Source organism: Hippoglossus hippoglossus, chromosome 24, assembly GCF_009819705.1.
Source record: "Hippoglossus hippoglossus isolate fHipHip1 chromosome 24, fHipHip1.pri, whole genome shotgun sequence".
Taxonomy (NCBI): domain Eukaryota; kingdom Metazoa; phylum Chordata; class Actinopteri; order Pleuronectiformes; family Pleuronectidae; genus Hippoglossus; species Hippoglossus hippoglossus.
The window spans coordinates 921,846-936,343 of NC_047174.1; the positions used below are offsets into that span (position 1 = coordinate 921,846).

General features: G+C 47.6%; 1 protein-coding gene across 3 annotated transcripts in view; it reads right to left on the reverse strand.

Moving 5' to 3' along the window:
• Positions 1 to 14,038, reverse strand: part of myo6a (myosin VIa) — a 75,273-nt gene extending 61,235 nt beyond the window's left edge. For all 3 annotated transcript variants that reach the window (XM_034580587.1, XM_034580589.1, XM_034580588.1), the window contains exons 1-2: positions 13,859 to 14,038; positions 1,339 to 1,473 (exon numbers count right to left, since the gene is read on the reverse strand). In XM_034580587.1, coding sequence (XP_034436478.1) covers positions 1,339 to 1,455 — 117 coding nt within the window. In that variant the 5' untranslated portion in view covers positions 1,456 to 1,473; positions 13,859 to 14,038. The remainder of the gene's footprint in view (positions 1 to 1,338; positions 1,474 to 13,858) is intronic.
• Positions 14,039 to 14,498: the final 460 nt, after the last annotated feature.

Sequence of the window (14,498 nt, forward strand, 5' to 3'; positions counted from 1 at the left end):
CAGAGTTCTTCACTGACTCATAACACGTCCGTCCAAGTCTTTGTGTTGTGTGAAATAAACACAACAGACTATATGAAAACAAATGATGTTTCACGATGAACCGATGTTATGTTTATGTTTATTTACGGTTAATATCACCTGTGAGATTTCAGAAAAAATGCTGCAGCAAAGTAAGAGGACAAAACTTTTTAGGGCTTTATAAAAAAGACACAAAAATAAACAAGCACTTTCGATGTTCCTCGTACGATGGAAACCTTCTCTCGGTCAAACAGCGTCAGTCCGGTGTTTTCTTGACCGACAGTAAACACTCGGTCACCGACGCCTTCCGGGGAAAGATCACCAAGACGGACGAGGAGCATTAGGGGTAACCGTGGCGACGGCCTCTCAGTGACATTAAAAGCATTGCCGAGGGCGACGCGGCGACTCATCCAGCAGGAAAGTGAATTACCGGTGAGATATCGGCGAGAGGAGAAGCCTGTTCATCTTCCTGCTGAGAGCCACTTGACTTCAGATTCTGTACTCGAGCACATTAGAGCTGCCGGCTGTGGACTGAAGGGGCTGGAGGTGAATCACTGAGTGAATGATGCTTCGCTGCTTCCAGGCCTGTGGCCTCCTCCTCCTCCTCCTCCTCATGACATTAAGTGACACATTAAATCATTCACACGCTGCAGGTGACAGCGAATCAGAAAAGGCTCTCGCAGGAAATTAAAGCCCCGAGGGAACCAGGAAATGAAAGATGGAGAAATATGGAAGCAGCACAACCACACATATCTTTTTAATTCCCCATATTCGTCTTCTTTGTCCAAACAATAGAATCATTAACTGTATTTAAGGAGGATAAATAAAGATGGACGTCACGTCTCCACTTCCTTCCACTGTCCAGAACCGGAGCCAAAGTATCTCAGAAACCAACGCACCATGACATCACTGGGAAAGGGGCTGTGGTGTCGAGGCTCCGCCCACACGCCTGCTCGACCAACCATGAGTCAGTCTCAGCTGTCAATCATCTATTTATCGTCTACTTTGTTTTTCTTTGTTTGGTCCACGTCCCCTCAGCTAACATGGAGGATGTTTATGAGCTATACTGCAGCCAGACACCAGGGGGCAGTAGAGATGATTTGGCTTCACTTATAAGAGCTGTCATGTCTTTATTTACAGTCTACGATCCAAACTTGGCGCCTGCATTACCCATGATGCAATTCAACTTCCAACAGACGACTACTAATTCCAGTCCAGGTGATTACATTATTATACTGATTTGATTAGTTTTCGATTAGTTTTGCTTGTATGTTTTTTCGACCACTCGCCTGAAACGACACCAGTAAACCGCTCGCTCACCTTTCCCTTCCCTTTGAGAGGTTCGATGCTGAGGCTGTCGGCTCCGATGTCCACGATGGTCCCCAGCTGGAACCCGTCCGTCGGGTGTGGCGCCCACACCGGCTTCCCGTCCTCCATCGCACCGCTCTGAGGGTTCTGGAAAACATGAGGGAAACAGTCTGAGAGAAGAAAGAAGCTCCTCGAACAGAATGACTTCATTTTCCAATGAGAGCAGAACACCCACTAGTTCCAAGTCAAAAACAACTACACACGGCAAAAAGGAACTTGTACTTATTTATATAGTGTCTTCAAAAACATTACAAAGAGTTACACAGTGAATAAAAAAAACTATGAAACTTGGATAAGAAATGTTGAAGAAGAAGAAACTTTATTCAGGAAATGAGCAGAAGTTCATTACATCCACTCAGATGTTGTTTCTGTGAAAACAAGCGGCCGCAGGGAAACCAGAGCCCGAACCACAAACCAGCCCCGTGTGTGAGGAAACAGGAAAAACAAGCCGTCGGCTGCTGGATCCAGAGACACTGTGTGTGTACACTGTGTCTCAACCTAGAGATCGAGTGTCAGAGCTTTACATCACATATCAAGAAGTCTCACGTCCGTCACGTGTTAGAAACCTCATCAACACGTCCACTCGTCCACTGGGAAGCTTCCACACATTGTCCTGCTGTTTTCTTACTAGACTGAAGCACCAATACAAAGCTAACCGAGCCTGAACTGAACCAGACCAGTGACCAGTGACCAGACCAGTGACCAAACCAGTGACCAAACCAGACTATAACTTCAGATATCATGTCAGGTTGGGCAGCCACACGGTCAGTCTCAGACATTTGACCAGGGGGCTGTTCTACCAGGAGAAGTTCCAGAAAACGTCAGGAGCACCAGACTCAGGTGTTCGTGTTCTCACAGAAAGCTGCTCCGGAGAAATGTAAGATCGATATCCAGAGTTCAGTGCAGGTCTGAGAGCAGCTGCAGATCCACGAGCTGAACGCACTAATCCAACAGGAAGTTCATCAACTCCTGTTAACGTGAGGGAGTCGGGTCGGCCGCTGGTTCAGTTTCCATCCACACAGCTGTGACCCGGAGCTGTGACTGAACCAGAGCACCAGAGGATCTACCGATCAATCAGGGGAATCGAACCGTGACCACTGCAGCACCACCGTCCCTTTTACTACAGCAGCCTGCAACCGGAGCATCACAGGTTTGATCTCAGAGGGAACATTTGTGTTGTGACAGATACGAGCACAAACGAACCTGATACCACGGCCTGTGTGAGTCTGTGTGTGTGAGTCTGTGTGTGAGTCTGTGTGTGAGTCTGTGTGTGAGTCTGTGTGTGTGTGAGTCTGTACGTGAGTCTGTGTGTGAGTCTGTGTGTGTGTGAGTCTGTGTGTGTGTGAGTCTGTGTGTGTGTGAGTCTGTGTGTGTGTGAGTCTGTGTGTGAGTCAGTGTGTGTGAGTCTGTGTGTGTGTGAGTCTGTGTGTGAGTCAGTGTGTGTGTGAGTCTGTACGTGAGTCTGTGTGTGAGTCTGTGTGTGTGTGAGTCTGTGTGTGAGTCTGTGTGTGTGTGAGTCTGTGTGTGAGTCTGTGTGTGTGTGAGTCTGTGTGTGAGTCTGTGTGTGTGAGTCTGTGTGTGTGAGTCTGTGTGTGAGTCTGTGTGTGAGTCTGTGTGTGTGTGAGTCTGTGTGTGAGTCTGTGTGTGTGAGTCTGTGTGTGTGAGTCTGTGTGTGAGTCTGTACGTGAAGTGGCTCTGGAGCTAAAAGGTCAAAGGTTGAAACGCAGCAGCGACAGACACAGAGTTCGTTGTTTAGAGATGAAACAACCGACTGAACCTGAACCTGCGACACATAAATATTGAGAGACAGAAAAAACGTCTCCATCGTTTCTTTATCATTCTGTCAAATCACAACTCTGACACAGGAGTGAACTGTAGAAGGTAAATGTCTGACTTCCTGTCGCTCTGTCACTGTCACTCTCTCCCTCCGGGTCTTTGTCCCTCTGGCATCTGAGCTCATCACAGGTTTGATCTCAGAGGGAACATTTGTGTTGTGACAGATACGAGCACAAACGAACCTGATACCACGGCCTGTGTGAGTCTGTGTGTGTGAGTCTGTGTGTGAGTCTGTGTGTGAGTCTGTGTGTGAGTCTGTGTGTGAGTCTGTGTGTGTGTGAGTCTGTACGTGAGTCTGTGTGTGAGTCTGTGTGTGTGTGAGTCTGTGTGTGTGTGAGTCTGTGTGTGTGTGAGTCTGTGTGTGTGTGAGTCTGTGTGTGAGTCAGTGTGTGTGAGTCTGTGTGTGTGTGAGTCTGTGTGTGAGTCAGTGTGTGTGTGAGTCTGTACGTGAGTCTGTGTGTGAGTCTGTGTGTGTGTGAGTCTGTGTGTGAGTCTGTGTGTGTGTGAGTCTGTGTGTGAGTCTGTGTGTGTGTGAGTCTGTGTGTGAGTCTGTGTGTGTGAGTCTGTGTGTGTGAGTCTGTGTGTGAGTCTGTGTGTGAGTCTGTGTGTGTGTGAGTCTGTGTGTGAGTCTGTGTGTGTGAGTCTGTGTGTGTGAGTCTGTGTGTGAGTCTGTACGTGAAGTGGCTCTGGAGCTAAAAGGTCAAAGGTTGAAACGCAGCAGCGACAGACACAGAGTTCGTTGTTTAGAGATGAAACAACCGACTGAACCTGCGACACATAAATATTGAGAGACAGAAAAACGTCTCCATCGTTTCTTTATCATTCTGTCAAATCACAACTCTGACACAGGAGTGAACTGTAGAAGGTAAATGTCTGACTTCCTGTCGCTCTGTCACTGTCACTCTCTCCCTCCGGGTCTTTGTCCCTCTGGCATCTGAGCTCATCACAGGCCGTCTCCGTTTCGCCACGTGAGCCGACAGCGGTCATCAGAGCGTGCTCTGGACACGGGAGCAACAATCGGCCGTTTGTCAGCAGGGAGTGGGTCGACACACATAACTTCAGGCCAGTTCACACAGTCGCCCTCTCCAACACACAAAGTGACAGATGCTGCAGCTCCAGCGACAGTTTGTTTTCGGTGCTGTCCTCTCTGTCCTCTCTGTCCTCTGTGTCCCGGCCTCCACCACAGCGTCTCATTTCAAGGCTTTTAATCCGGTGCTCTCTGCTGAGGGAGCTGCACTTCTGGAGCTGGTGGGACCGTTTGTTTAGAGACTGTAGAGACTCTGATATCTGAAGATATTCAATTTGTAACAAGAAACAGAGACGAGCAGCAAACCCTGACATCTGAGAAGCTGTAATCTGAAAATATCTGTCAATCTTTTAAACCAATGACTTCATTTCTAATCCAAAGTGTAGATGAATAACCTTGTCCTCCACATCTGTCTCCGCCTCCTTCAGTCTCACTCTTGACTCAGAAGCTCAACATGTTTCCTGCCTCGCCTCTGGCTGATCTCCACTGGAGCCCTGATGTTCAGTATTGGAAGTGAAACAAGTCCTGATTTGCTCTTCATGTGGTGGAGCGAGGTGAAATGACCCAGCAACTAAAATACCACAAAGCTCACGTCTCCACCGAGCAAAGAAAACAAGCCTCTGCTGCGGCTGCATCCCAGAACGATCCACTGGGGGGGGGGGGGGCTCAGAGTGACTGTGTTGGAACAGACTGGGCCGACTGGACCAATCAAACGCTCACGTTCGCACTTCAGTGCATCGAAGCAGCTGCACACGAGTTTCTATAACTTCTCTTTATGCACCGATGATTCAGATTCAGAGAACATGGACGTCTCTTCTTCTTTATTCCATCTCTTCCTATTACAGCTGCAGATTCTCTGTGTTTGAAACCACGTGTTGATCTCAACAGCTACTTTTGCTCTTGTTTTATTAAATTTACTAATAGTGTTGTATTAGGTATATAATTATTATTATTCGACATGCTGCCTCCATGTTATTTGCTATTTTGTGGCATTAACCTGCGTCGTGATGTGCTCAGGCCTTCAAGCAGCTGCTCTGTTGAGAGGCGACAAACCTTTAGCCTCATCTCAGCTCAGAGCTCTGATGTAGAACACGTCCACTCGTCCACACGTCCACACGTCCACTCGTCCACACGTCCACTCGTCCACTCGTCCACTCGTCCACACGTCCACTCGTCCACACGTCCACACGTCCACTCGTCCACTCGTCCACTCGTCACTTCTCAGACGCTTTTTAAACTACTCCACATGGTCAGATGCTCTTGGAGAAGGTTTATTTTGAAACGGTTGTTTCAGCTTGAATATAAACTGACAGTTCAGGGGGGACGAGAGGCAGCAGGAGAACACTGCTTGTTGTTCATCAGAACAAGTGATCATTCATGTGATGATGTTCATTTAAAGACGTTAACGAGCTAAACTCTGATGTGTTGTTGTGTAAATGTCTCTTTGTCGTCTGTGAGATTACAGGTAGTTCAACTGAGCGACGGTAATTTAAACCTGTGAGAAGCAGAAGTGACATAATGAAGTGAAAGTCTCGTTCCCACAGGTTCTTCATTCAGTTTCTGTTTGTTATCCTCCTCTGGTGTAAAACTAAAACGCTGATCAGCATAATGCGTCTTCTGGACCCAGTGACACTGTCCCGTCTTCTGGACCCAGTGAAACTGTCCCGTCTGCTGGTCCCGTCTGCTGGATCCAGTGAAACTGTCCCGTCCGCCGGACCCAGTCAAACTGTCCCGTCTGCTGGACCCAGTGAAACTGTCCCGTCTGCTGGTCCCGTCTGCTGGATCCAGTGAAACTGTCCCGTCTGCTGGTCCCGTCTGCTGGATCCAGTGAAACTGTCCCGTCCGCCGGACCCAGTCAAACTGTCCCGTCCGCCGGACCCAGTCAAACTGTCCCGTCTGCTGGTCCCGTCCGCCGGACCCAGTCAAACTGTCCCGTCTGCTGGTCCCGTCCGCCGGACCCAGTCAAACTGTCCCGTCCGCCGGACCCAGTGGAACTGTCCCGTCCGCCGGACCCAGTCAAACTGTCCCGTCTGCTGGTCCCGTCCGCCGGACCCAGTCAAACTGTCCCGTCCGCCGGACCCAGTCAAACTGTCCCGTCTGCTGGACCCAGTGAAACTGTCCCGTCTGCTGGTCCCGTCCGCCGGACCCAGTCAAACTGTCCCGTCCGCCGGACCCAGTCAAACTGTCCCGTCCGCCGGACCCAGTGGAACTGTCCCGTCTGCTGGACCCGTCTGCTGGACCCAGTGAAACTGTCCCGTCTGCTGGACCCAGTGAAACTGTCCCGTCTCGCTCTGACGGCTGCGTCAGGAATCCTCTGCAGGTTTCCTCTTCCCAGCTCAACACCTCTCGTTTCTCGCCCACTGAGGGCGTTAATGGAAGCAGGTTCCAGAGGACGGCTCCACGCGTTACAGCTGAAATTACTCAGAGGATTTTAATATTTAGGGCAGAGGCTGGAAATAGATTAGTTCTGTACCCTTTCAGTTTAAAAAAAAAGCATTAATGTGATGGTGAGTGCTGCAGTCGAGACTCGGACGCTCCCCGTCAGTCGTTGGTTCTTCAGCCCAGACGGACCTGCAGGTTTCTAACTCTGCTGCTGAGACCTGAGATCCTCCAGTGAAACCTCTGGAGATACATTTGGCTGCGGTGCTAATCTGGTGCTCAGTTTAGTGTCCAGCACGTTTATATCGGGAGTGAAGTTACGTTTCACTGCAAACCGGAGTGAGGTTTTATACGAAGGAGGAGGAAAAGGCCCCTATTTATTATAAATCACTTCTATAAAATTATTAATTTAATGTTTATTTTATTATGCAACTCTATCATCAGTTATTTATCATTTGTTTTAATATGTTTTTTAAAACTTTTCTTAGTTTAACTGTTTGTTACTTGTTGAAATCGTCTACAGGAAAATTCAAAGAAGCTAAAGAATAATAATAATAATAATAATAATAATAATAATAATAATAATAATAAATATCTGTAGATAAAAAAACTGGAAAATGTCTTGAACATACATTTTTCAGTTGTTAAAATATGAGTGGAGAAGTGGCTTTAGTAGCTTTTATCATTGTATTATTCCTAATCTTTCATTTGAAACAGTTATGTAAATCAGGGCTGAAATGATAAGGCGCTCAACAGGAAGTTTAATTGATGATTCGTTTGATAAATGATAAGAAAGTAAGAGCACATGTAAAATCAAACTCGATACCTGCTGGTGAGTAATTTCCTGGTTAACCTGGTGAAACATTAACTGCAGCGTTCTGTCTGTGCTCTGCATTCATTCCTCACACACCTGCCCCTCTCCTGAAAGCTTCAGGACACAGAAAGAAAAGACATGAAAGCTTTCCTGTTTTCTATTTGTCTCACGGCTGCCACTCAGCATTCATCGCTGCGGCCGCACCCACAGCGGAGTCACCGCGGCAGGGCGTGGTCGAGGATCTGAGGATCTGCAGGTGATTCTTTTCACAGAGGCAGGAAGGACTCTGACCCGCCCAGCGTGTGTTTGTCTTTCTATTGTGGTGAGTTCGCTCACATGACGCACTCCAAGGCCCTGAACGTCACAACTAACCTGCCAACCCCAAAGCTTCACTCCAACCTCAACCTTTAAAGAGTCCCTTCTAAAGTAATACAGTTCATCTGTTAGGACGTCGGGAGTCACATCCGTCTCCTGTGAGGTCAAACAGGTCCCTTTTGTCTCTTAACAAGGTCACTGTGTCAAATTAGCTAATTAGAGTCATAAATAATTCACCATTACTTCATGATGGGCTACGACTGTAAACTTTATCGTTTTATTACACAACCTCTTCCCTCAAATCTGTCTCACGACTCTTGCCAAAAGTGTTTATGCTCATTGATCTTTATTCAAAACAGCGACATCGGCCTCATGGATCAAAACGTCCCTGGTGTGATTCGGCCTCAGCTTCATTTCTGATGATTGATGGAAAAGTGCTGATCTTTGACAAACTCCTTGTAAGAGAGTTCAAAGATTGACAGGAGTCATCCTCCTCAAGTCGAAGTCTAACACCAATGAAAAAGTGGCACAAGCAGCTGAGAGAGTTGCACATTACACAAAAGAGTCTAAATGATTCAATCTGTGAGAAGTGAACCTTGAAAAGAGGCGTTAGCAGGATGATTAGCAGCCGGGCAGCGTGGAGGTCAGGTCGTCAAAGGTCAGGACGTGAGTGTGAAGGAGAATCTTCACTACTACACTGGAAACACTCAGTTCAGCTCCTAAGGATTCGTATTATATCATTAGTTTTAGTTTTAGTCACAGATTGGATCATTTTTCAGATCAGAAACAAAGTGAGACAAATAACTTTTCCTTCTATTTACTAAAGAACATAAAGAACTATTATTACGAGGATTGTCTCATTAGGACCAAGCTTTGGTCCCCATGAGGTCCACCAGTCCTGACAAGGTCAGTGTTCATGCTGGAAAAGGTCCTAAAGAGGCACACACACAGACACACAGACACACACAGACACACACACACACACACACACACACACACACACACACACAGACACACACAGACACACAGACACACACACACACACACAGCGGAGAGCAGTCGCTAGAAGTCCAATGTTCAGAGCTGTAAAACCCTGGCAACAGCAGAAACAAGAATCCCTGTGTCATTTGAATATTCAAGAGAAGAGCTAAAGAGAGAGAGGCATTAACTCGGGTCAAAGTCCGTCTGGAGTGAAGCTTCAGAACGAGCAGCGTGACGAGCCTGAGAAACACGTCGGACACCATCTTCACGCTTGAATCAACAGCCGTCACGTCTGCAGACAAACAGCTGGAAGCAAAGGAGGAACTGTCCCCGTTTTTAATCTGAACATCAGGTGCCAACAGGGCTCCTCCCAAAATATGACTCTGGAGGGTTCGGCCGGTTTCAAAAGGTCAACAACACCTGATCCAGGGTCAGCTGCCCTCGCTGTTGCTATGGTTACAGCCTCGCCACCATATACAACGATGGGTTGGGTTCAGCTGAAGAAGAGAGTGTGTTTGAAATAATCAAAGACTAAAACAAGTGATTTCAGTCAGAGGAGGGAGACGCTAAAAATACACATTACAAAACCTGAGAGTTAAAAATAGATGAAAAGTCCTGCGGCTCCAACAAACGATTTAAAATCCATCATACAACAGCTTTGACTGAGTGAAAGGTTTTTCACAGGGGAGAATAAAGCACAGTTTAGGTTAGTTTATAGGTTCATTGGTTATTGAAATCACCTTTTCATCTTATTCAATTATTACAACAACAGAGACAAATGTTTATGAGCAGCCGAAAATATCTCATCTATCCAATTTATGTCAATCGACAAAAAACTTCAATAAGAACTTTTATCACCTTCTGAACTTTTCAAAGAGCGACATAGTTTGGGTGGTTTTTCATCCTGAGGTAATCTGACCCGTCTGCAGGAGACGAGCCCTAAACCACGAGCGCTTCTGGGCATAAAGACACAGATGTGGACATCCGATCGCCAGCGGCTCCTCTGGAAGGAACCGTGAGGAGTTAACATGAGGGGACTTGAAGACTGCGTCTCCAGGATCATAAAATGATACTGAGGACACGTTGGATCAAGGTCAAGTTTCAAGGACGAGAGTCGGGTTTGTTTTCAGTTTCAAAAACCACCAGAATCTACAACGTCCAGTTTGAAATGACTGAAAACTGAGTGAGTGTGTGTGAGAAGCAAAACACAACAGAGTCAACTCCTCAGGATCCTCAGGAGCAGCGAGCAGGAGCAGGAGCAGGAGCAGGAGCAGGAGCAGCGAGGCGGCCCGGCCATCAGACGGCCTGTAAGGCGACACTCTCTTTATGGCGGTCACTACAAGAGCCTGCGGTCTGTGGCTCAGTGGGCCGTGACTGATTCAGCTCACATTCCCCTAATTACAAAGGCCGACGAGGGGAGGTCCCCACCCTGTCCTCCTCCTCCTCCTCCTCCTCCTCCTCCACCTCCATTAACGTATCAACAACAGAAACGAGATACAGCGAGGATGAACCTCTCGCTCCGTCACCACCGGCCACGAGGAGCAGTCGCCTGCTTCAGGACCTCGGAGCTGATGACCACAGGTTCACCTCGGTCGCTTTCAGAGCTAATCAAGGTAAAGTTAGTGATGCTACGGACGTACTTCACATGGTTCTGGTCACACAGTACACACAGTACACAGAGTACACACAGTACACCCAGTACACACAGTACACACACCAGTATCTGCTGCACACAAGAGGGTTTTCAAATATGAACTGATTTAATATAAAACATGGGAGACCACAGCCATAAAGACAGATGTAACTGATTTGAACATTTTAATGGTGAGAACACACACACGAGACGTTCCAGTCTATATAAAGAAATATATCAAATAATTCCATAACTCTGCAGGTTTGTCAGACACAGGAGACACAAGTCTTATTCCGGCTGCAGCCATGTTTCCAACATGTGACACTTCTCTGTCAGCTCGCCCTCCTTGGGGGTCTCACAGATTTTGATTCATAAATACAGAAAACATGTTTTATACCCATGACATGAGATCAAGGAGCCTCTGATCCAGTCTTTGACAGGTTACGTCTGTAAAGTTCTGAATCTCCAGGATCATTTGTTCAGATCCGTCTCCAGTTAGCATCTGAATGAGACCTGAAGTCCACCTGATTCTCCTGGAGTCAGACTCACCAACGTGCTGCTGATCGATGTGAAGCATCCAGATACTAGAAGGTTTCCATTCACACTGGAGCTGAGCTGGAAAGCCTCGTCCAGTTTGAGGTGAAGGTCGTTACAGGTCAACAGAATTCACAACCATTACACTTCAAGTTGTTTCTCAAGGAAACTCGTGAAAAGATCATGTGACCTACTTCAAACTGTGTCCATGACAATGGGAAACTTCCAGTAACTGATAAACTTGTGATCCCTCCCTTGTGTTTACAGGCCCTGGTTAATGTGACCACTGAGGAAGACCACGATGATTCTTCTGAAAGCTCCAGAACAGACACACACCTCCAGACTCATGGAATCGCAGGTTGACTTGGTTTAGTCCAAAGTGTAATATTAGGAGTTCTCTCTTTATCTGACAAGGAGGCAACATATTCAACACAACAGACTGAGCTCATGACATCACATGAAGAAAAGCACAGGTGTAACTAATGAACTGTCTGCTTCACTCTCAGGGTCCTGATGTCGTACCGACGGTAAAAGGGGGATGATACTTTACGCCTGCACAGAAAGACGTAATCCTGGATTATAGAATACAATCTTTGGGGAGGTTTTGATTCAAAAGCTGCAGCTTCATGTCGCGTTTTATCGCATTAACTGTTGTACTGTGCTGTACTTCCTCAAAGAGCTCATCACAATCCCTCACTCTCCACGATATACACTTCCAGGATATTCCAGGAATTCCTTAATGACGTTTCTCCATCTGCTTCCTCCTCGGTGACAAAAACACACGACACAGGAGGAAACATTCATGAGCTTTTAAATCTGAATGTATAACAACACATGGAGGACAATGTCCTGAAGCTTCCCAGAGAGCGAGTGGACGTGTGGACGAGGTTTCTAACACGTGACGGACGTGAAACTGGAAGAACACAAACATCTCAGGATGAAGAAGAGGAGCCGTACACGTAGAAGACGAAGACGTCAACTTGGAAACACGAGGAGGTTCCAGATCTTCTGGTGATGAGGGCCGACGCCGGTGTGGATGAGCTGTAAACAACAACACTGATCTTTCCACAGCAGAGTTTATACGTCATGTCCGGCCTCCTGCTGCTCTACAGGCTCCGCCCCTGCTGCTCTACAGGCTCCGCCCCTCGCCTGGATGTTCCCACATGTTCCTGTTTGAACGAGTCGGGACCCGACAACCTGCTGCTGCTGCCTCACAAACACTGACTACACAACATGACCACAGAAGATTTGATCTATTTATTTATTCATGTCTGAAAACATTTCAACGTGTATTTCAGATGAAGCTGCGCTCGGACACCAACTGCAAACTGCTGAGTCACACTTTCTATTTAATAGCAATCACTCTTTAGCTTTTACATCCTCACGGCAGAAGATCCTCACATGACCGCCGCCTCCTAATGAAGCTCAATATCCAACTAATCCGATAACTATGGCGTCATCAGGATCCCTCCCTGAAGAGGACCCTGAACCAGGAAGAACCTCAGCTACAATCAGCTCCACTTCCTGTTGTGACATAATGCAGCGATATGTAAAACTGGGCCATAAAAACACAGCACTCGGCGAGGAGGGGGTCAACAGTCAATGTCCACTCAGGAATCAGGAGAGGCCTCAAGGAATAAAACGCCAACACGCAAAGCATCCTGGGAAAATACATCAAAGTCACAGGTATTAACAGATGAAGAGACGATAATAAGACATAACGGGAGAGATTCAGAGAGACGGTGGGAATAAAACGAGCTTTAACATCTGATCACAAAGCAGCTTCGGCATCAACAACCAGCTGAGAACACAAAGAGGCTCTGAGAGCTCTTATGTAACCACACAGGCAGAGCACCGGCTGCTCCTGAGGACGATCATCTTCCTCCAGCACAGGCCTCGGCCATCATAATATCCATAATGTCACAGTGGACAGGCCCCCCCCCCCCCCCACAGTCTTTCTCATGCAAATCAGGACCATCCCTTCCCAGGCTCAGCAGAGGCAGTGAATGCATGTGTGTGCTAACGTGTGTGTGCATGTGTGTGTTAATGTGTGTGTGTGTGTGTGTGTGTTAACGAGTGTGTGCATGTGTGTGTGTGTGTGTGTGTGTGTGTTAATGTGTGTGTGTGTGTGTGTGCAGGCCGCAGCCGGGCTCACACTGTGGTATCTGACATGTTGGAGCTGCTGCTGCACAACACATGCACCATGTCCGCTCCGGTGCTTCTCCTCCTGCTCCTCCTCCTCCTCCTCGCTGCTGCAGACGAGCTCTTGTGCTAAATGTGGCTCCAGAACCGAGCCTCGGCTCTCACCGTCTGGACGCAAATCCAGAACCTCATTTAAAAAAGGGGAGAATCTGGAATCCTCTCACCTCCCAGACACGCACACGCGCTGTGAACAATGAATCATCACTTTGTCCCTTTCACGAGAGGCCTCTCTTCAATTCGGCTTGTGAAGAAATCCACAAAGAACCATTAGACATTCATAATCCAACTTTTAAATCCTGTTTGCCTGTTGTGTCCCCTGTGCTCTTTGGCTAACATCCACCTCCTCCGTGGTGATAGCAGCGATGCTTTGTGTCAAAAAGTGGAAGTTCTATTATAAATAAAAACAGCTTTAATAAGCCGAAATTTAGCTTTTCAGCTCATTCATCTAATTATGTGTTTTACAGAGTAATATCCAACACGTGATGCTAATTATCATCAGAAGACATTAAATTGTCGAGTGTTTAAATGTAGTCTGGTGTTCTCTCCTCTTAAAGCTAGGTTAGTGCTCCAGAGCTAAGCCCGGCGGTGCCGGGACTCGTCCCCCGGCTCTCAGCTCCGTGTGGACGGGTTCTCCTCTGACAGCGTCCCGGTGCTGCTGGCTGTTAGCACCGGGACGCTGCTGCGCCCTGTAGCCGGTCAGCTAGCTCACAGCCCGGGCACAGGGCGACACCTTCTCCCCGGTGCTACCTACCTCGTTCTGGGTGTAAACTCCCGGGACTCCGCGGGGGATCGTCCGGTGGGTGAATCGTGTTATTCCGGGAGTCTCCGGATGAGAGGCGTCCGCTCCGGCTGCCGTCTCCTCTCTCTCCCCGCCCCGCAGCCTCCGACTCCCGCAGCAGTCCTGGGAAACCGGCCCCGTGACGTCACGAGGTGGCTCCATCCCGGGGGCCGGAGGAGCGAGGGTCCCTGCAGGGGGCGCTGTCCGGGGCGGCACAGGGGCAAAGTTAAAGGGGCAGAGAGAAGTGGATTCACTACTACTACTAACAATAATAATAATAATAAAAATTATAATAAAAATAATAATAATAATAATAATATTAACACTGTGAAAAAAGGAACAGTTCAAATAATACATTTTAGATAAAGATGGACCACGCCTCTCCACGTATCCAGAACTGAAGCCAAAATATCTTGGATACAAACGCTGCCATCTTGTGGTGAAAACAGGGGTATTATTACATAATAATACGTATTGTTATTATCTGACGTGACTGTGTTGACATGTGCGACACTGGACCTTGTGGGGAAGGTTGAGGATTAACTGGGATTATTTCAAAGGCGAGAACAATGGTGCTAATCTCCGTCTGCTGCTGCGCCCCCTGCTGATCACT